The following is a 23,919-nucleotide window of genomic DNA, read 5'->3' as shown; positions in this document are numbered from 1 at the left end:
TCATAGATAGCAAGAAATTGCGTCTTAATTCCTGCACATGAATGTGTAAGTAATATCTCTGAATGACAAACAGAAATGACGCCGTTGAAGAAACCATTTCAGACATTTGACCTTGCCATGACCTTGACTCTGTTAGGATCAATTCTAATATCTAATCAGTTCATCTGCTGGTTACAATGATACGTCCATAAAAATCCTACAAACATTCTACCACTCGTTATTGAGATATCATGCTAAAGAGAATCTCAGACGCATAGACAAGCGGACGCATGGACAAGCTGAAAACATAATGCCTCCACCACCTAGTGGCTTAAATAAAAAGGTACACTGAAAACCCTAAAAAGTTGACTGTACTCGATTGAGTAAACCCATTCCCTCAATTTACTTGAGTAATGGGGTCTCCCAAAACTTATATTTAAGTTCACTTAACTTGGTGCTCATGTAGACTGTACTTAAATTGTTAAGATCACTTAACTTGAAGTTCATATAGTGTACTTCATAGTTTACTGAACGGGACTCAAACTCGGGTACACCAGCTGTACACCAGGAACTTGGTGTTGGAGTGTACTTAAATACAGGGTGTCCCAAAAGTCTCCATACATATGGGAAATTAACAGTTGTGTTTTTTTTTTTTTTAGCAAAAAACTTTAACTTTATTTACAAAACATCCTCTACATGACTGTCATTTCTTTGTAAACACACACGGAGTCATCTCTCCTACTCATGAAGCTACTAATGAACTGTTGAATTGCACTACAATGGTACTAGCAATAAACGAGACGATGAGGACCGCCTTTTGCAATTATCTACCAATGTAGATAATTAGTTCACTTGTTGCCAGGAGGAACTCCTTGCTTGGCCAATCACATCAAGGAAAGACCAGAGTGAGCTATTTTAATAAATCATAATTTTGAGTTCATAACACTTGAAAACTTATTTTGTAGGTTAATAAGTCAAACAAACTTTCATGGGTCCAAAACGCAACATTTTAAGTAATGTTTAGTCATGATTACTTGAGTTTTTAAAGCGCACCTATTATGGTTTTGAAACGTGCGTAATTTTATTTTAAAGGTCTCATACAATAGATTTACATGTATCCAAGGTCAAAAAACAGTTTAATGTGCTCATAATTTAAATCGCAGCGTTACCTTTTTGTGTCACAAACAACTCGTTAAATGATAAGTTCTAAAGGATTCATTCTAAACTCCTCCTTTCAGAGAGCATACTCTGCTATGATTGGTCAGATGCCCCAGTCTGTTGTGATTGGTCTACCGCTGTCAGTGTGTTTCAAAAAGGAAACGCCCACTGCCGTAACGAGTTTCAGCTCCGTCTGTTCGCGAGCAGTCGATGAAGACGACAGGCGGGGCTTTTTGTTACAAACCTACGTAGGTTAGTACAGGAAGTAAAGTCTGGAATCACTGACGACTCGTTTCAGCTGTTCAGAATCGCTTCCTTCTTTTGGGAGTCAATAACTATGTTTGTCGTGCGCTTTGATTTTTGAAATTTTGCAGATGTTTTTATATTCACAAACAGCTCTATAACACACTACATGAAAGGTAATATTTGAAAAACCACAATAGGTGCACTTTAAGTAAAACCAACACGGGATTACAGTGTACAAACCTACCTAATAATAAATGTAAGCCCGCAAACTCCCAGGACCTGTCAGCGGGTCCAGACAATCCCAACTCTCATAAACTACTCCCTTCAATTTTACTGTAGTTACTGAATAATTTATAGGAATCACTAAATAATACGCTTAATCTAAGGCAGCGCAGTAGAACAGCAGGTAGTCTTCCTGTCTCACAGCTACAGCGTCCATGATTCAATTCTAAACTTGGGTTACTGTCTGTGTTGAGTTTCACATGATCTCCCCGTATCCGTGTAGGTTGCCTCTAGGTTTCTCCAAAACCCAAAAAAAAAAAAAAACCCACACCAGTAAGTTTTTGGCTCTATAAATTGCCCTAGTTGTGAATGTGTGTGTGTGTGTGGTGCTCTATGATAGACTGGCATGTGTATTTCCATGGCAGAAGTTCTGGATTCAAATCAATTCAATAAAATTTTATTTGTATAGCGCTTTTAACAATGGACATTGTCTCAAAGCAGCTTTACAGAAACATATAAAGAGATTTTAAGCGTGTGAATTTATCCATAATGAGCAAGACAGTGGCGACGGTGGTGAAGGAAAAAATCCCTAAGATGATATGAGGAAGAAAACTTGAGAGGAACCAGACTCAGAAGGGAACCCGTCCTCATCTGGGTAACAACGGATAGAGTGAAAGTAAAAGAAAGTTCATTATGGTTTTTATATGAAGTCTGTTTGTTGAACTAGCCCACTGTTCACTAAAGGAGACTTGAGTGCGGAATTGTATCCATCACAACACTGACCAGGAAAAAAGCAGTTAATTAAGATGAATGAATGTATGCTTAAATAATGAATAGAAGTGAATGATGAACCAGATATTTAAGGGCTTAACCTTTATGAATTTTAGACTAATCTAGTCATGCATTTTTTTTTTCTTTACAAATGAGACTCAACTGAACGACATCCAAACATTAGTAGCATCTCTAAATATATTTCTAGGCAATCTACATCATTTACTTTGCATGCAAAATACACATTAATTACACCGTATGTCCTAAACCAAAAAAAAAAGGTCACTCAGTATTATTTGACCGAAATTATTTTCTCTCTATCAACATGACCAGACCTTCACAAGTTCTTGTAACAAACTTCTCCCTGTTATTAGTTTCCATGCCAAAACCCTGACCAGCCTACAGCACATTCAAAACTCCACACTGATTCCCATCCTCCTACACTGTTTACCTGTCTCATCCTGGATTCAAAACATATTCCTTCTTATTACCTTCACAGTCCTTCATAGTGCTGCCCGTCAGTACCTGTCTGAATTCCTTCAGCCACACACCGCATACTGCATGCACGGATCCTCTGGTGCTGGTTTACTCACAATCCCCAGGTTTAGACTGTGCTCTGTGGTGGTACTGTCACTCCGTGACACTTCTTCAAATCACGATGAAAACTCCTTTTTTTCATACTCATATCTTGGCTCTCATTTGCAGCACATCAATACACCACGGTTTTAGCCCTGGTGCTCATTAGCATGCTTGTTTTTGTGTACTTTGTCATGCCATTTGTTTTACCGTTATCATGCTAGCAACTTCTCAGGTTGAACGATGTGACAGCCTAAGGTGATTCATTTTCAATAACTTGATATTAATATCTTAAGAGCAGCATATCTGAAGATGTCCTAGCCAATGACATGAAACAAAAACACTTCATAAGATATTGAAATATTGTTGCCATGACGGAATCCATTTAATCTGCTTGTAGAATTTGACTTCTTGCAGATGAATTAGAATAATATTGTAAAAACAAAACAGAACAACAACAACAACAAAAAAACAACAACCCCAAAACTGTAATGTAAACGTTAGCATGTTTACTATGCAGGGCTTGAAATCGGTGTATAGCTCACCAGGAAATGTGGCTTATTATTTTCCAGATTATTATCATCCATTTCTACTGGACAAAATATTGGCACCCTGAAATATAACTGTTAGTTTATTCTTCTATGCTCATGGAACTAATGGAACAATACGTTGCTGCTAGAACGTTGTGCGAGAGCGTGTGGACAAAACTGAATATTGAATAACTGTGCAAAATTTTTAGAACAAAGAACAACCTACGGTTCACAATTCTTTATTACAACACTAACGATCTAAGTATATTTTTAAAACAAGTACAAAAAACTGAATTATACCATTCATTTCTTTTTCCAAATGGATAAAGATCCATACTTCCATCCATCCATTTTCTATACCGCTTATCCTACAGGGTCACTGGGAACCTGGAGCCTATCCCAGGGAGCATGGGGCACAAGGTGGGGTACACCCTGAACGGGTGCCAATCCATCACAGGGCACAATCACACACATTCCCATTCATACACTACGGACACTTTGGACATGCCAATCAACCTACCATGCATGTCTTTGGACTGGGGGAGGAAACCGGAGTACCCAGAAGAAACCCCCGCATCACGGAGAGAACATGCAAACTCCGTACACACAGGGCCGCAGCGGGAATCGAACCCCCAACCCTGGGGGTGTGACTTAACAAGTTTTCTGACGTGACGCTCTCTTTGCTTTATTTTCAGTCACTGTTCTGACCTGTTCTTTTGAGACCAGTTACATGTCACCTTGTTCCATCAACCTGAGATGCATTAAATTTAGTATATATTTAGTATATATACAGACTAAATAATGCACATTTAGATTTATTTATTTAATTTTTTTAATGAGCTGTGCCAAATTTTGCCCGCATTTGGCAAATAGTCAGGTGTTAAAGTCATACGATAATATGATACCTACCACCTTTGTATTAATGAGTGTAATGTGGTGCTTGCACTGCTCATCATTTGCTTTCCAGAGACAATCCACAATATGCATGGCAATTAACATTATGATATGAAAGAACAAGTGGATTGTTTTTTTTTTTGACACACATGGGTATGAAGTGTAAATTAGCCTGAGCCTCAGTGACATGGCACTGCTGTCATTAACCGATGAGCAAAAAAGAGTCAAACCAATGACGGAACAGCAGGGAGGCAAGTGAAACCAGGGCAACGTGAGTATCAGAGGCTGTGAGGCGACTGGCACTGGGAATAGGACACGGATTTTCCGCTAGAGACGGAGAACAACAAGCTGCGAGCTCATGTTTTGGAAATACTGAATCCTTTTAGTAGTTAATATTGTAAATATTCACACGCAAGCGAGATCTTCAAACCACCCGTTAATGTGTTCTACAATGATTTGTTTTTAACCTATCGTATTTCACAAGCATGTTTTTTGGACTATCGAATCTCTTTTTGGATGCTGAAGCTTAAAAAGCAGGTGTAATGATCCTAAATTAATAATAACAATAATAACGTTGACTTGGTGTGGGAGGCACTCCATGTAAACATACTCTAAAGCTAAACAAACGAATTGTGCAGCTTTCACTTTGTAAACAGGTTGTCTGTGTGGATGCCCACGCACCAAGCATCTAATGGCCAAGCACCAAGACTATAATCCATTAGTGTGTGTGTGTGTGACTCGGGGATAAAGTAGAACCATCACTTATCATTGCTGTACAAAGCAACATTAACACAGACAAACACAGAAAAACACAGGAACAAAGTTATGGGATCAGTCCGACAAGAACCAAGAGTTTGTGAGCATCGTCCTAAAGCAAGGCTCGATCTCACTTGCCCTTGATTGCTATCAGATTCAGAGAGGCCTGTGTGCGTTTGTGTTAGCACTCATCTGAGTGGATTAATACACTCTATGCATTTGTGTGAGTGTGGAACTGGACCAATACAATGCCCAAGCAAACTAAGGGGTTTATTTTTGTCCAGTCAGAAGCATAAATTACTATTATAGTGTTGGTGTATTGATCATTTGGTTGGATGTGAGCCATGAGGATGTGTTTCACTTTTTATGGCCAGAAATGAACATGTCTGTGCAGGTTGTGCAGTTTTCTAAATCTGCCAGAGCAATCAGATTTTTTTTACCCACTATATATGAACTCTATGGTTTTTATATGTGCAAAATCAGTGGTTTTCAAAGTGGTGGCCGTGGCCCCCTTGGGGGCCGCCAGGGGGCGCCTGGGGGGCCTCAACAATTTGGTGTGAAAAATAAATAAACACATGATTTTTTCTTTCTCACTCTCAGACAACCACACACACACACACACACACACACACACACACACACACACACACAATCAATTCCTAATGTAATGTAAAGATGTAAGATGTAATTATTAATAAAAAAAAAAGGGGGATATATTCAGAAGTCTGTATTTTTAATGTGTTTTAAAGACATCTTGAAAAAGGGGGGCCTCGGTCAAATGTTAATGCCATTTGGGGGGCCTTGCCCTGGAAAAGTTTGGGAACCCCTGTGCTAAATTACAGCCTCTTGGTTCCCTCTTTTAGGACAGAACTGCTAGCATAGTCTTAGTATAGTCTATTCCTTACAATCTGGTTGTGTTGATGTACAATATTTACTGCACTTCAATATTAATGGGCTACTACAAAGTAAATACAGACGACTGAGTCATTTTATCAGATGTTAGATATGAGGAAACCGATGTATAATGTGTGTTGCTGACAATGACTACGTTTACATGGACAGCAGTAATCTAATTATCGACCTTATTCTGAATAAGATAATATTGTGATTAAGGTGTTTACATGAGTCGCTTTTAGAATACTCCTTTCATGTTCCCGTTTTACATGTTATAGAACATAGATCGATTAACCGCACACGTCATCACGTCCCCATGTCACACCGTCCGACGTTCCCTCCAGAATTTCACGTATCGACATACAGTTCGTATTCGTTATGGTACCGTATACAGTTTTGGGTGTTTTTATTTTAAATTATTACGAACGCTTCAAGTGCAGTTAATTATTTGTCATGCTATACGTGCAAATAAACGACTGCTTGAAGCCGTGGGCTGCGTCCCAAACCGCGTACTTACCGTCTATATAGTAGCCGAGATACATGTATTTCTCCTACTATACAATAGGTAAGTACGCAGTTTCGGACGCAGCCGTGCTCTATTGTTTACTGTAAAACGGTTGCGCACTGTGAATGTGTCCTGTCGCAAAATGCAGTGAAAACTCCCACACGATGTTAATAGTGTGATTAAGGTATGTACATGTCTGTAATACACGTCGATAATGCGACTAAAACAGGAATACTCCACATGTCTTAATTCGATTTGTGTTTACTTCGAGTATGACTTTAATCGGATTAAGGTAATTAAAAATTGCTGTTTACATGCTAGTTTCTTAATCAGAGTATTGTTTTAATATCGGCTTATTGTTGTCCATGTAAACGTACTGGATATGTGCTATGACTCTGATCTGGAAATCAGGAACACACTCTTCAAATGCAAGCATGCTTTGCACTTCTGGGGTTCGAATCCACCTCCACCCTGTCTGCGCAGAGTTTTCCTGTTCTCCCTGTGCTACGGGGGTTATCTCCGGGTATTCTGGCCTCCTCCCCCCCGTCTAAAGACATGCGTTGTAGGCTGACTGGCATTTCCAAATTGCCTGTAGTGTGTGAATGGGTGTACGAATGTGTGAGTGTCTTGTGCATTTTTCCCTGAGTTTAGGCTCCAGCCTCACCCACAATCTTGTGTAGTATAAGCGGTATGGAAAATGGTTGGATAGATGGATGGATGGATGAGAATGAATAACTCATGCTGACAGCTCAAAAGTACCCAATTGTACAAACAAAGTATGTGTAAAACTGGCTTATTGTTTATTAGACCTAGTCTTTGGTGAAGAGGAAGAAAAAGTTAATTGCTTGGTTAATTTGTACATTAGCGCCAACTTCACACTTTTTACACACTCTCCCTCGTATGCCAACTTTGTGTATACTGTGAAAAGGTTTTCCTCACAGAATGTAGCCTAATTACTATTAAAACAGCCTCGAACAGCTTACTACGTACATCTGGCTTTAAGTCTATAACTTGGTTAACTAGTAGTTGATGATCTCTTTTATCAGGAAACACGGAGAACAATACACCGCTAATATAAATAAAAACGCAGGAGAGGCTAAGTCTTTATTGAACTGGCTGCTTAATAATTCAGAGCCTGCCATGTCTCCTCAGACTGCTTGGTTGGGGGTAAAGGAGTGTCTAAATGTCACAAGGCTTCTCAGTGATTCCTTTATCCCTCCCTCTCACTATGGAAAAGGCATCTTAATTAACAGCACTCCATCTTTATGTCTGGAGAGTGGAGACCAACAACAATACTGTTATTAATATAGTATGGCTGTAGCAATACTGTATTATACAAAAGTTTGGTTCTTGTGTGGAATAAGTAAGGAATAAGACATGATGAGGTGTGCTGTTATTGACAAATAATCAATAGTGGGGCAGCCTTGAGCAAAGGAGTGTTTTTCCAATAACAGCACATCCTGTTGTGTTTGATTCTTCTTACACCAAAGAAATTTGCCAATTTTTAGTTATTAAACACATTGTTCTTTTTGATAAATTTATTGATTATTTATTTATTCATTATATGCTATGATATAGCAGCTGTAAACAGTCATTTCCTCACCAGCATCTACTTTTTCTCTGTCTTGAAGTTACTAAGACAAAAAAAAAAAAGCAGATTGTTACAGCTCTTTGTCCTGAAGACTTTCCTGTGGTGGAAAACCTAAAGGAAGAGCTTTACGTCTGACTGCTGCAAAGCGTGTTGTACTTTATTACAAAGTTCCTAGAGACTCAGTCCTAACTGCAAATTTGGTTTTTCAGGATTATGTCTACCCCATACACATATGTTCATTAAGCAGATGGTTAAGGCACTAAGTTTCACCAAGTAATTCTTTTTGTCCAGAAAATTCCTGACCCAAGTAATTTTCTCCCATCCTGGTCATCAAAAAAAAAAAAAGTTGTGTGGGAGTAAAATAATTACAATTTCCATTCATAAGCATTTAAAAAGTGCAGTCATTTTAAGTTTCCCCAACAGTGGGAGCTACGAAGGGTAAAAGAAACACGGTTCATAGATTCAGAGATAATACGCATGCTTAAATCCAGTATAATATTAAATAATTCTTCCTGAGGATTGTTGAGGCAATGTGAGGCCTTTGAAGCGCAGCTCTTCAGCTTTGAAGTGTTTTACGAGGTTGAAATGCAAGATTCATGGTGCAGTTCAAAGACATGTAGGAATACCCATGGCCATATTTCCTCTCTTGGAGCCGGACAATTTTAATGTCATGCGTATGTGTCCATTTCAGGACAGGCACACAGAAATTTCTAGCTCACAGAAAATAAAGAGGCTTTAAATGAAGATGAAAAAGAGAGAGAAGGATGAGCAGAAATATGATGGTCAGAATCTGCTGGTCCTGCCAGAGGAGTATGTGGTCAGTCTCAGATCTGGAAAACTCAGAAGCCTTAAATGAAGAGATGAAATCAATCATACCTCCAAACACACACACACCCACCTACCCCCCCCCCACACACACACACACAATCAGGCCAAGTAATCTGAATGCTGCCTAATCCTTAGGGACGCCTATAAACACAGTGTAGCAATAATGGCATCTTAGATCCCAATGAGCAAGAGTAAATGATTTTCCAACCTGGGGCTAATGCGAGTTAACTCAGCCTGTCAGCGGACGCAAAACTGTATGGTAGTGTGCAAGCTGTGCTCCCATGGACCTCATTACTGGTGAGCCAAACAAGGCCAAGGTAAGTAAAGTGGAAAGTGCAGTTTAAGCAAAAAGAGCCCAGGCACATCACTGTGGAAAAGAAATGCCATTTGGGCATAGCGTGCTGTTGCATTAGAGGAAAAAAAAAATAGTGCTCACTTTGGAGCCTATGCAGGCAGTTGTGATTGCTTTGGCTTTGGAGGGCTGATGTGTGTAGCAGGGTGTAATATAGAATTTAAAGGAGTGATTGTACAAAAATGGGACAGCCTATTGAAAATGACTGAAATTGGTGATAAATAGGATGAAATGCAGCACAGGAAGAAAGACTTTGGGCTCAGCGGGAGGGAGGATCTACTGGACAGCATGTATAAGAATGACTGTCATAGCTGTCACGACAGTCATGGCTGTCTGTGCGCTTATGTATGTGGAAGAGGGTAGACAGAACTTTCGTCCGAGTGTGGTTTTAGCCACACTGTGATGGTGTATTACCAGCAGTTTGACAAAATGCACTGGTTGGCTTCGTGTTTCTCAGCAGAAGGCTGTCACGTGATACGGGAGAACTACGTTGGGAACTGGCAAATGGGAAGAAATTGGGAGAATAATTGGGTAACAACTCTAAGGAGGTACTGCTAAACTTTTTATTGTACAAATTGGGTTTGGACAGGATTTTTTTTCTAAATGTGAAGATCTATCCAGGACAGTAAAATAGTACGGGCAGTAAAATACCCCACTGCTCCGTCATGGCCTTACTAAAAACCTCTCAATTTTCAGCCTGGCTCGCATTACCATAATACTCTCAACTCACCAAGCTCAGCTGATAACGATGCTAACCCAACCTGCTAGTTGTATGCCGGAGGCCAATAAGCTGATGGAGGCAAAACGCCGCACTCACTTAGACTCTCGCATGCTGACCTTTATGTGCTCCAAAGCCCTGGAAGCACTTCAAGCAAGAAGCAGATAAACAGCTTACTCTGAAAGTGTCCTCATAAGTATGCCTAAATCACATCTTTAAAGGAAAATAAGAAAGAAGGACAGGCAGACGGCAGGAGAGCACAAGGAGGGGGTGCCTACAGTCATGTTAAATGGACCCTGATGGACCTTGGAGAAGAGGAATAAAAGTGGAGAGGGCCAGGCGTTTTTGGTTTTCAATGGCAGCTCAAGTGCGCGGCTTTCATTAGAGACTGTGCTTCAGTCGCTGTCAATTAGAGGTGTTCTAAAGTGAGTGCATCCACTCCGAGCACAACGGACATGCCGCAGTACACACAAATGTATACACAACACACCGTTCTGTATTCAAATTCAAAGAACGAATACAGGCATGAAAAGAAAAAAAAAAAAAAAAACAGAAATGGAAAAGTAGTTCCTATAATAGTTCCAGTGGTAAGAACAACTTTTCATTCTTTTCATTCTCTTCCTTTTCTGCTTTACACATATCTTTGGAGCATGTTTATCTTTCAAAGAATTTGTGGATGAAACTGACTACTGGTCATTTCTAAGAGGAATTGGCACCATGGAGGACAGGTTAATGAGCATCAGACAGAAGGTCAATGCTAAAGCCTAATTAACATCAGTTAAGCTTCAAGCAGTGAAATTTCTTCACTTAGGGAATGGATTAGAAGTGTTCTTCTGCATGGAATCAGCACTTTCCACTGTCTGCACACATAGATGCAGATTACTACAGTTACAGACAGAAATCCAATGGACTTTTATTTCTTTTAACACCTTACAAGGTCAGTATTAGTTGCATTGTTTAACATTAACAGTTTATCCCTATAGTGGAGAAACCTGTATTTGTATTGGTGGTATGACTCAGGTCATCAAATTCAGACTGGTGTTCATACATTACCACGTACAAACACTACAAGAGAACAAGCACAGATTTGGTTACTTCCATTTCAGACAATCAGCAGTTGAGAAATGGTTGAACCTTTGTAATGGTGTAGTCCACCATTTTGGTGGAAGTCAGCTGAACATCGCTGTTTTGAAGCTTAAAACGAAAAAACTAATACAGACCCTCTCTTCAGTATTTCCTTCACGGCCCTGAAAACACATTTCTAGGCAAAAAAGGCTGAATGCTAGCTTGAGAGTGCTCCCACACCTAGCAGTACTTTTGCCAAGTCCGAATTCGATAAAAATGAGACTTTTGGTTCGTTTGCTATTTGGTTTGGTTTCACACTGCATATTATTAAACACAAAGATTTACCTGAGGGGCATGTAGGGCTAAAAACCTACTCGTCAATCTGTTTGATTCATTGGATGCAAATATGGAAAGAATTAAGCAAACCTTTGGCGTGTGCACATAGTAATCATAAAAATCTCCCCAGAAAATGGATCTGGCAATAACTAAATGAGTAGACGATTATATCAATAACTATTTTAACATGCATTCTGTGTTTATTTTCATTTTTGGTTCCTCAGTCCAAATATCCAGAATCCACCTTATCCACCTTTTTTTTCAGTACTACAGCTCTGTCCTTTGACTCAGTTTGCTCCTCATGGCTCAGTTTAGCAGTGTTCCTCAAAAAAAAAAAAAAACAAACAAACAAAAAACTGGCTTCCACCTCAAATAGCTGGCACTTCTTGTACTTTGGTTGAAAAAGACGGACAAGTATGTGGAGATGCCTCCTTGTTCTGTTTGGCTGGATGTTGGTTGTCTGGACTTCTCAGTTTACACACCCTGGGGTACCACACAGCCCAGAGTTTCTCCTTTGAGCAGATTTTATTGATAGCTGCCAAAATGTGAGGAGAAATTTGCCAAATATTACAGAAAGTGTTCTGATTCTACCTTAAACATATAACAAATCACACAAAGAAAAGCCTATTAAGACACATTTGTAATAGTGCAGAGTGAGACGTGCTCATGAATGTCACAGCAGCTTTTACCTCCCTAAGCAGGTTTGGGGTGACGGATGGATTCTCATTTTACCCTCTACTCCTGACAGCATGGTGTGTGTATGATTCTGCCACTAATGCAGCTCATGGTCCCAACGCCAGAAACTGCACAGGCTTTCTCAATTGCTTTAGAAACATTTGGGCTGAGCAATGTGATTTCTGCCCGACTGTCACAAATCTGGCACGACAGGAAAAATCAATTTGCCCGGCGCTTCGCGGCTTGAGGAGAATCCGAGTCTGGATAATGTTCCGGCATATTGTATTTGCTTCACTGAGACTGAAAATCATCCAAGCCCTTCATATCTTCAGCTCAAACAGAGGACAGAGATGAGTAGTTAAGTTTTCTTTGTAATATCTCACATGGAAACTAAAACACAGTTAGAGAATCTAATAACAGTGTCGGTCCAGAACAAACTCACAAAACAGTCTGGATGACTGTAATGAAAGGTCAGAGGTCAGCAGAGTTGGAGTGTAGGTAGGGAAGTTTGAAGGTGCTTGTACTGATCCTTTGTGAATAGGAAAGAATGACAGGTGTCCCGTGAGACTGTCTGTCGTGTGGACACCCCAGTGGACGAGGCAGTGCTGACAGGCTGTGGACAGGGGCAAGGAGGTGTAGTGGTGGTCATGGTCGGACAGGCTGAAGACTAAAGTGAGAAATTCCTCCTGCACCACTCTTATTCACACTCGCGTCACTTCAGTGCACAGCCTTGTGGACTTTCATCAACTTGAGAGTGCTAATGTCTTTCGGGATATTATTGAAGGCGCAGTTAGTAATTTCAAAACAAATATATCTAGACCGGTTCTAATCATGTAATTTCAAAGACATAGGGACATATTTTTGCATATTAATATTGTAAAACCTGTTCACATCCTTGTTGACTAATTAGGAGTTTGGAACTCATTTTCTGAAAGTGTGTTAAACAAACCTAACCATAAACAAACTCGAGTGAAACATCAGCAGGAGCTTTCTCAGTTCAGGTATTTAAAAGTATAATGGAAAGAATTAACTCTATTCATGTTAATAAAAGGTTCTGTTGTTGTCTAGTATTGACTGCATAATAAATGGTGTTATGGATTTTTCCTTTCTATCTGACAAACTTTAAGGCATTGTGTGTACGAACGTAGAGAGTAGCAACAAATCTACCAACTTTTTCAGCAGATGTCAACAACCACTTCGATATGGTTCTCTCCCGCTCGCATCACAGCTGCTGGTTATGTGAGTTGAGAAAACAGGTTTGTGCGACTCACCACCAGTGTGTAAAGCCTGACTGAGTTGTGCTTCCGTGTGCTTATGTTCCCAATGACCAATCAAGGATCACCATTGTTCCCAGTGACCAATCACTGATCAACATTGTTCCCCATGACAAGTCAATGATCAGTATTGTTCCCCACAATCAATCACTGATCACCACTGTTCCCAATGACCAGTCAATGATCACTATTGTTCCCCACAGCCAATCGCTGATCACCATTGTTCGCCATGACCAGTCAATGATCAGTATTATTCCCCACAGCCAATCACTGATCACCACTGTTCGCCATGACCAGTCAATGATCAGTATTGTTCCCCACAGCCAATCACTGGTCACCATTGTTCCCAAAGACCAATCAATGATAAAGTTTGTAACCAGTGACCATATACTGATAACCATTGTTCCCAACAACCAGTCACTAACTACCACTGTTCACAAAGATCACTCAGTGACATTGCTCCCAACAACCAATCACTGATTACCGTTGTTCCCACCAACAAACAATCAACACTGTTGCCAGTGACTATTTACTGATCACCATTCTTCCCAACAACCAATCAAAAATCACCATTGTTCCCAACAAAAAAAAAAATCACTGATCACCAGTGTTCACAATGACCAAACACGCATCACTGCTGTTTGTCCTGCCCCACACACTTCTTTGTTCTTCATTTCAAACTCACTTCTTGCTACATTTACAAGTAATAAAACCTCGTATTACTTTCAAAACTGTTTTTGTTCACTACTCACTACCACTGCTTCTTTTATCTGTGTTTCTGATAGAAATTATAGTATTTTATAATATATATACATAAAGAGTTTGTGATGACATCTTCCTATAATAAATATGTTATAATCTATTTCTAGGCTTTGAGTGCCTAGAAAAGAGCTACATCAATCTAAGGAATTATTATTATCATTATCATTATTATTATTATTATTATTATTATTATTATTATTATATTCTTCAGAAAATGATCACGACAATCCAGTGCATAAGCAAATTAGTCTGTGACATCATCTAACATCTTCTGGTTACCTTTTGTGAACGCATGAGCTACTTTTACTGGTGCACAGTTTCAACAGAGGGACTGGAGTGATGTCAGGGAAGAAGAATAAATACAGCTGCAAGCAGCAATGATGGGCCCAAGCACTACGGTGCCATCATCACCCAGTCGGTCTATGGAAACAATGCATAGTAAAGCGAGTGCTGTAGAGCAACTTGCACTGATGTGTTAGGTTAAGCCCAGGTCTAAGGCTTTACAACAGCTTCCATGTCCAAACATACAGTTTATATTTGTTGCTATAACGCATGAAGAAGATAAGAGATATATGTTGTTATAATTAGTAGCCATTAATTAATGGTAGTGAAGTAATGTGTGTAGTGGGCACATGCATATAACGGGGTGCAACATACCTCTATTCATGTGCCTTTCTACTAGTGTTTGATTTGCTTGGAATTACAGTGTAACAGCTATGCAAAGATTAAGCGTAATTATACCAGCATTTAAGCGGGTAAAGAGGACTATTGCAAAATATGTTTTAAATGAGGGACTTCCTGCTTCCAGTTGGTGGCGCTATGACTGTGACTCACAATAGTCACATCTGTGTGCTCAGCCCCCGTGAACAAACATACAGCTCAAGTTTCATCTAAATCACTCAATGCATGCAGAAGATATGAGAGACTTCCTGTTTCGCTTTCTTCGCGAAAAATGTATTGCCTCGCCATGGTGAAACCGTTCGAGGTATTAAAAATCCATTCACAATTTAGCATCTTCGATGTCTTGGCATAATGATGACCATGTTTGGTGACAACGGCATGAATTCCTTTAAAGGAGTATTTAAAAACTCAGAGTCTGCAATTTTCAAATGTCCACATTAAATCCAACATGACCTACTTCCTGTTGGGTGGCGCTAATGACTGTAATTTTGAAAGTTGTGCAGCTTGATGAGAACAAGATAAGTACTGAGTTTGGTGACTGTAGGAAAAACTTCAGTCAAAAGGGGGCGCTATAGAGTCAACCCTCCATGCCCATGTCTTAGCTTTTGCCGTTGCCTAACGGCCGACAACATGACATTTTAAATATTCTAAGAGCCTCAAAAACCATGGCAACACTATTTAAGATATCAAAAATCCTTTCACAATTATTCTGACCAAGTTTGAGGTGATTTGGGTAAACATAAGAAGATTGTTGCAAAGTCTGCTATGACCATGACTCACAATAGCCACATCCATGTGACCAGACCCCAGTACCAAACATACACACATACTCAAGTTTCTTCTAAATCACTGAATGCACTCAAAAGATATGAGACATTTCCAGTTTCCCGTTTTTCACCATTTATTGCCTTGCCACAGTAAAACCGTCAAGATATTAAAAAAATTCCTTCACAATTTAGCATCTTCAATGTCTTGGCATAATGTTGACCAAGTTTAATTACAATCACATGAATCACCTAGGGGAAGTTTTAAAAAATGTTCATTGCATACACGTTTCACAAAATCCAAAATGGCTGATTTCCTGTTGGGCGGAGCTAATGATGGTCAGTGCGAAGAGTTGTTCGGGTCGATGAGAACAATATGTGTACATAGTGTCGTATATACATACAAGTGGGCGGCTGTGGTTCAGGTGGTAGAGCCGGTTGTCCACTAATCGTAGAGTTGGCGGTTCGATTCCCGGCCCACGTGACTCCACATACCGAAGTGTCCTTGGGCAACACACTGAACCCCAAGTTGCTCCCAATGGCAAGTTAGCGCCTTGCATGGCAGCTCTGCTACCATTGGTGTGTGTGTGAGTGTGTGTGTGAATGGGTGAATGAGACACAGTGTAAAGCACTTTGAAACTGCTAAGGTTAAAAAAGCGCTATATAACTGCAGACCATTTACAATATATGCACCAAGGTTATATGCACCATTTGCCCTGTCCTAAGTGCCGAATTTCATGAGTTTTTGAGCATGCTAAGGGCCCCAAAAGCCCCCAACACCTTGAACAAAATATATAATAACAGTAAAAAAAATAATCCTTAGGAAAACAATTTCAATTTCAGTACCCTAACGCAAGCTCAGTTTTTCATTGCGATTGTAATTCCCCTTAGAAACACCAGAGGGCTCTAAAGAGGGATTCTTCTTTTAAAAAGAACGTACCAGTGTGAACTCTGGCACATGAACTCACAACCTTCCAAAAACTAACGCACATACAATGCACAGTCAATGAAATGGACACACTGTTCAAATCATAATCCTCACTGAACCAAACATGCTATTTATCTATAAGCACTACACTGCAATAATCAGACTCCTTACCAAGCTTATTACAAGATGATCTACTGCATTTCATATTCACTTTGGCTTATCAATCATGATTCACAACATGCAGCGACACTGTGTTTCTCCGTGTCCCTTATACAGAAATACCTGAAAAATCTGTTGTCACCAGTCCATCCTGTTTGCTCCATTTTTTCCCCTTGTCATACTGCATCTATATTTCACTGAAGGTTTCTACTCCATACAATGCCTGCTGTTCACGTCAGAAGACACTGTCTGATTTTCATTAGCGTCAATCACGGGCCACGCACGCAGCATCTGCCATTCACGCGCAGGCTTCAGGAGCTCACTCATGCATTGGTCCCGCCTTGACAGAATGATTGACAGACCGCATTGGTCAAACTCCACCAGGGAGGCTGAGGCAGCAGACGAGCCTGCGTCTGCGTCTCATATTTAAGTGTCACCCGCTCATGTCCGACGCCTGACGAAAATTCATTAAGTTTGCAATTTTAGCTTTCGCTCGCCTATTCCGCTGAGGTTAAAGACGCAGACAATGCCCACAAATCTGGTGTTTTTATATAATTGCATATCTGTTTTAAATAAAGAGCAACATATGGCCATCGTCAGCTAGCGGTGACAATTCCGCCAGGATTCCCCTTAAGAACACGCAAAGGAACAAATCCTGACAAACAGAAATGACATAACTAGCACAGCTGTTAGAAAACTACCAACAGAACCATGTTCCCGGATCATTTCAGGTTTAAATCCTTAGACCAGAATGACTGGTGTTTAAAAAAAACAAAACAAAAAAACCCACAAATAAATAACAACAAAAAATAGATATCACAATAGATCTTTGACAATGGATTACTCATTGTCTTACAAGTACATTTTGTAGTTGAACTTATTCAAATAATTTGCATTGTTTCATGCAAATGAGGCTTTTTATTACATGTGCATTCTGCATATGTTATAGAACTCAAAAAGTTCATCTTTGGATGCTGCGTTACAGAATTGTCTGTTGGAATATTATCTAGTTATTGTTTAACCAAGAAAAAAACACACACTGTTATAAAAATAATTTTTTAAAATGACATTTTCAGTAAAAAACAAACAAACAACAACAACAACAACAAAAAAAAAAACACCTCAAATCAGCGAAATGGATGCCTGGGTAAAATTTCAAGAATAGAGGGTCATTTAGAAAGATTTTTAAGTTCAAAACAAAGAAGAAAACTGATTTCGAGAAGGATGTGATTTCGTGTATTTACACATTCGTACAGTGAGTGTGGTTTATATCATAAGGACACATCATTGGATATTTATAGCAGGAAACAAGCTTTTCAGGGATATGACGTGATTTGTTTTGAGGTGTCCATTCAATACGCACCATTGTGTTATGTATGAATCACTTAATTGGTTGCAGCCCAAATCAACAAGGGGCTTTCACTGGTTGCAGTTTATTTTCAAATGTGCTTACTTCAATTGTCCACCGTATTTGAAACACTTCCTTGTTCCTTTTAGCTCCGCATATCCTCTTAGGGATGCTCAACATCTCTTATGGCACCAGGAATTTTCACAGATGTCGGACGTGAATCTTTTCATTTTAAAGCACCTTGTAACTGGAATAAACTTCTGCCTTCTTTAAGATCTATTACCACTTTTCGTTGTTTTAAGTCATCTTTATTCCAATATCTTAATACACCATATTTATGCTATTGATGTGAGCAAGTGTAGCTACTTTGTCGGCTGTGTGGCTCAGGTGGGGGGCGGCTGTGGCTCAGGTGGTAGAGCGGGTTGTCCACTAATCCACTAATCGTAGGGTTGGCGGTTCGATTCCCAGCCCACGTAACTCCACATGCCGAAGTGTCCTTGGGCAAGACGCTGAACCCCAAGTTACTTCCGATGGCAAGTTAGCACCTTGCATGGCAGCTCTGCTACCACTGGTGTGTGTGTGAATGGGTGAATGAGACACAGTGTAAAGCGCTTTGGATAAAAGCGCTATATAAGTGCACCATTTACTTTGTCTCAGTTATGTGCTGCATATATTTTTATCCTGTTATGATTGCACCTTTATTTTCCATGTGTGGTTAACTGTGCCCTGTTGTTGGTGGTCCCTGCTGTATGGTGAACTGACCTTGTTTTTTTTCTCTATCTGCATGCATTGCTTTATTGTATATCAGCTAAATGATGTATGAACTTGTATATGTCTTACCTTTCATTGTAAGCTCACTGAAACGTCCTAATTTTTTGCTGTAACATTTGTTGGTTCGGTTGGGGGTTGAAGAAGCTGGTTGTATATTTGTATTTTTTGTGTGTGTTAGTTTTGTTTTGTCTATGTATTTGTATTATTTTCTATTTGTGTCTTTTGGACCCCCTTAAAAACGAGATGCTGTATCTCAATTTATCCAACAATAAATTGAAATTGAAATCATGTAGAGTGGGCGGAGCTTACACCTGGTTAAAATTAGCTACATTTCACATAATGCTTTGGTCGTGAGTGGACAAAAATATACATATTACTGCTGGGCTTTGAAAATGTTATTGCTAAATTTATCCAACATTCTCAAACTCTATCATTTTAAATAGTGTTTTCGCCTTAAATATTAGGTTCCTTATATATAAGCATCGATGAAACTATAACTGATCAGTGCACATAAACTTGGATTAGACCAAATGATTATGTAGCTTTAAATGAGGCTAGATCTCCTGGACACAGCCCATCTAATTTGGCTAGTAGGAGGAAACTATTTATAATGACACTTTAGGTGTTACCCCGAAATCTGGACATGAATTTGACCCATTTGAAGTGCTTTTTATTAACACAATGGAAAAGGCTACAAAAAAGAGGTCGACTCACACATTTTGACTAATAAGTATTTACAGCCACCAGGGCTGTATTCTGAATTACCCAAAACTCCAAGCCAATAGCAATCTCATCAAACTGTAGCAAGGTTAAAGTGGACGTGATTGCAAGCTTACCTGTGCCGTTTGGAGGGGAGATCTGGTTGGAACCGGCAGGACTGGTGGAGGCTACGGGTGGAGGCGAGGGCCCAGGGCGCATGCTGGAGACACGAGGAGAATTGTGTGGTGAAAACGCAGACTGAGTCTGGTTACCTTGTTCTCCCTGACTGTTGGAGGGAGCAGAGACACTGATGGCTGAGTTGAGAGGAGCCTCGGTTCCCATGGGTAAGTCATCGATGGAGCCTGACAGGTCCTGGAGGAGCACAAATGAAAAAAATATCATTCAAAGTGTGAATAATATTTCACGACTGGCACTGAAAGCTGGTTAACGAAAAGTTGATGCAATGAAGATACCATATACCGCATCACTAGGTCGAGGTATTACTAAAACAATTGCTCATCAGCAAAACAACACTGTTTTCTGTGTAAAATGTTTTGTTTCAAAATGTTTTCTTGTATAATCATGGACATTTTTCGGGATCAAATAGGGGACTGTCAGTTTAAGTGGAATCAATAATTTGGGGCAAAGTGCACAATGACCAATGTCTAGCTTGATTGATTATGTTCTAGTTACCTTCACGTAGCCTGAAAGCCTGAAATTCGGTCCGAGATATGGCGACATAAAAATCACGGGACTAAAATTCTAGGATACCATATGGTCCACAAAGGCAACCAAAGAGATCCAAACAAAAAGTGAGAATGAGGTACTATTCGTACATTTTTCTGGTTCAGCATCGCCACCCGTCTTTTCCAGTTGTATGCAGAACAGCTACACAGTTCACTATTGGCAGAAGATTCACAAATGGAAGGTAATATTTGTCAACGGCGGCAATTACACAAAAAGGTGTTAGTGGAAGTGAGCGGCAAACCAGTCCAAATATTCAAGGAGTTGGGTCCTTTTCCAACGTGGCCCAAATCCAATTTGTTTGCCGCTCTGCTGCAAATTGCTCTGTGCTCTGAGTCTCCAAATAGCTGTCAACTACTCCCAGTTGGCATCTTGTATCACTTAATTCGCTCCTGAAGCATGTAATTGTCATAATAAGAAAAATATTGAGGTGATAATAGCCCCTTACTTTGAAATACCCAGACCTCTATATAATAACCTCTATATTTTCACACAGCATTTGAGGAACCAGTCAGTTGCGGACCAAGACACCCTATGTTACCAATGCTCCCCCCCTATTTATTGCTGTCAGGAAAAGCTGCCACTCAAGAGCAAGCAATGCATCGGGGAATGTCTCAACAGCCGTGCACAGACACACACGGCTAAAAGCATTTCAATAAGCGGGGGAAATGCTACACTGTAATTTTGAGAGGAATGAGATTTGCTTCACACAAAAGCCCCACCGGCAGACACTCTGAGTGCGCCCAGATGTGAATTAATGAGAAACGCTGGGAGAAAAAAGAAAGTATGGAGAACTATCACTCTGGTCAAACAGTCTAGACAGGGAGGAGTCGGACCATTCACTGGCTTGTGATCCCCTTGCGCAAACACACAACACTACATTGATTTAACCTACAACATACAACATCACTGAAGCTGATATCCACAGACTGTCAAATGAAGTAGTTATAAAACTGAAAACAAATTCTACAAAGCTCTACAGTAGTCAAGTGAAATAGGGCCTACATTTCTACTCAGAGTACCAGGTGGGGGGATTGAGCACTCAAGGGTGGAAAGGAACAACCTGCATTTAACATCTGAAAACTACAAGCCAATTAAAAGACAATATGTGCACCTTTTATATAATTCACTTATAAGACCCAATCAAAATGAAGCAGTTTTCTGCCAAAAGGTTACACTTCAGGCACCAAATGCTTAGTCAGCAGTAGCAAATGTCTGAGAACGTACAGTCAGATGAGCATCCCTGAGCCAATTGAACAGGTATCTTCAGTTTTAAATACTTGAAAGGAAACAGCCTGATAATGAACTACATATTACGTGAGCCAAAAACCTGTGGAGATATCGACATTTCCCAGCTCAGCATCCAACCTTAGGGAAACATGTACAAGTAAGACATGAGCTAGCTGAGTCTGCTAGACTTACTAGCCAGATCTTTTGATGTTTTAAAGTGTGAAAGTTTGTAAGTAAGTGAGAAAGTGACTTTGACGTCACTCTGATTGTGCTCTGTTGTGTTAAATACGTAAATCTTTGCTACATAGCTAGAAACTGACGTTACGTTAGTCAGCTAACGTTACCGTATATAAACTCTTGATTATTAATACGTTAGCATAGCGCATTGATTAGTTAATATAATTGTTCAAAAAATACTTTAGGGTGGCTGTGGCACAGGTGGTAGAGTGGGTTGTCCACTAATCGTAGGGTTGGCGGTTCGATTCCCGGCCCATGTGACTCCACATACCGAAGTGTCCTTGGGCAAGACACTGAATTAGTTGTGGATTAGTTGTGTCATTTGTAGGCATAGGAAAAAGTCATTTGTAAAGTATTTACTCAAGTAGTTTTTCACCAGATGACATATTTACCCTCACGTGGGTAATTTTCTTGATTTCGACTTTCACATTTACTCAAGTCAATTATTGCTACAGTAGCAGTAATTGTACTGTATTTACTGTAGAAGTCAGTGTACTTTGTGCTCTTTCCAAATGTGCTTACACCATTGCTGTGTCTATATAGTATTGTCCAGGCTGCCTGAGGGCATTATACCGAAGTCAGAATGTTGCCAAATCTGGTACGACCCTGGCACACAGGCAGCGGATTTCACACTCCGTGCGACAAACAGAGAAGGTCTGGAATAAACACAGTGAGCTGGCACTGTCTCCTCTCATTAGTGCTGGTGTATGGGGTGCTGGCACCCTGCTCCCCCCCAACCCCCCAGTGTAAATCTCATTTGCGCTCCCACCAGCACCTGCTAGGACCTCGAAACCTATGGAAAAGGGTTAATGTGGGGGAGATGGATTGGGACATGGCTCTTGGTGCTACAACTTCATCGAGAGGTTTAACTTGATAACTCTGGTGTTAAAGGACATGTCAGAGTAAAGAACAAATAAAAAAGAGAGGACAAAAGTCTGGTCTTTGGAGAACCAGCCTGGTTCGCTATATATTACACCAGAGATACTAAGGCATTTGATGAAGTGAACTCCTTATAGATGGAGAACTTTTATGACCAAATGCTGGCACATGGACTCTCAATTTTGTCCCAAACATAAAATCCAATAGCAAATTAGATCTACTTTCCCCCGCAGTGTGCTAAGAATAAGCCTTTAAAACATTGATGTGCTCATTATTTTTTAAATTTTTTTTTAAAATCCTAAACCATATAGTCCACACAAATCCAACTGAAATGCCATGCAAATCATTCTGAATGGCAAGCAGCAGGAAGAAACTAACTAATGGAATCCCCCATGTAGTGCTCACACAGAAATACCCTTCAAAAGATACAATTAAGCCTGAAACACAGACAGGAAGAATGAAGCCTCATCCAGACCAGCATTTCATCTCTCAAGCAAGCTGGCTAATGGAGATAGGCAAAACTAAAATACACGAGTGCGTGAGGGTTTTAAATAACTCTGCTTTGGCAAGTACTTTAAATGTGATACCGCATCCAAAGGGTTGACATTATGCTCAAGAATTTAAGAAGATACTTCGCTTGCCTTACCTCAGAAAATAGAGCCCTTAACATTCTATGGTTATTTTATTAATTTGCACGACGTCTGGGTGCTGCTAAAAATTCAGGATCAAACCAAGAAGCCAGAGACCAACCATACAATTCTGAATGGTCCCCAAAGAACCAACTGTCTTCAGTATCTGAGTGTAATTTTAGAAGCGTATTCATAAAGATGGAGTGTGTGGAGGACATTCAAAAAGCCTTTCTTTCTTCTCAGTGAGTGGCTCCGATTCACACCATCCACAAGTGTCCAACGTCTCATGCATGAAGATTTTCCTCACCGTTCCTCTTCACTTTATGTCTCTTTAATCATTCAAATTTAATATTTACAATTCGAGAATATACTATCATGGGTATAAATGCCATACCAACCTGTCCTGTTAAGACCAGGATCCCAAGTGGTACAACAGAAAAATGTTTATCTTATCAATAGGAGAAGTTCGAATCCATGATGATGCCATAGCTGGCTAGGGTGGAAATTGGCAAAGTTGCTAAATTAAAAGAAAATGGGTTTAATAAATAAATAAATAAACAAACAAACAAACAAACAAATACAAAACAACCAACTAACCACACAAAAAACCTTAACACTCCATGTTAAGGACCTGGTTCTGGAGGAACGCATTTCCCAATAAAGTCAAGCCAAGAGGACTAAGTTTGAATGTTCTTATGGCTAATTGGTACATCTGAGG

General features: G+C 39.9%; 1 protein-coding gene across 1 annotated transcript in view; it reads right to left on the bottom strand.

Annotated features, from left to right (window-relative positions):
- Positions 1-23,919, bottom strand: part of LOC128612729 (AT-rich interactive domain-containing protein 1B-like) — a 226,431-nt gene that overhangs the window by 58,103 nt on the left and 144,409 nt on the right. Inside the window, exon 5 of the mRNA XM_053633101.1 lies at positions 19,620-19,854. Coding sequence (XP_053489076.1) covers positions 19,620-19,854 — 235 coding nt within the window. The remainder of the gene's footprint in view (positions 1-19,619; positions 19,855-23,919) is intronic.

Source organism: Ictalurus furcatus, chromosome 9, assembly GCF_023375685.1.
Source record: "Ictalurus furcatus strain D&B chromosome 9, Billie_1.0, whole genome shotgun sequence".
NCBI classification, from domain to species: Eukaryota; Metazoa; Chordata; class Actinopteri; order Siluriformes; family Ictaluridae; genus Ictalurus; species Ictalurus furcatus.
The sequence above is the reverse complement of the archived record's forward strand: the minus strand, read 5'-3'. Positions and strand labels throughout refer to the sequence as shown.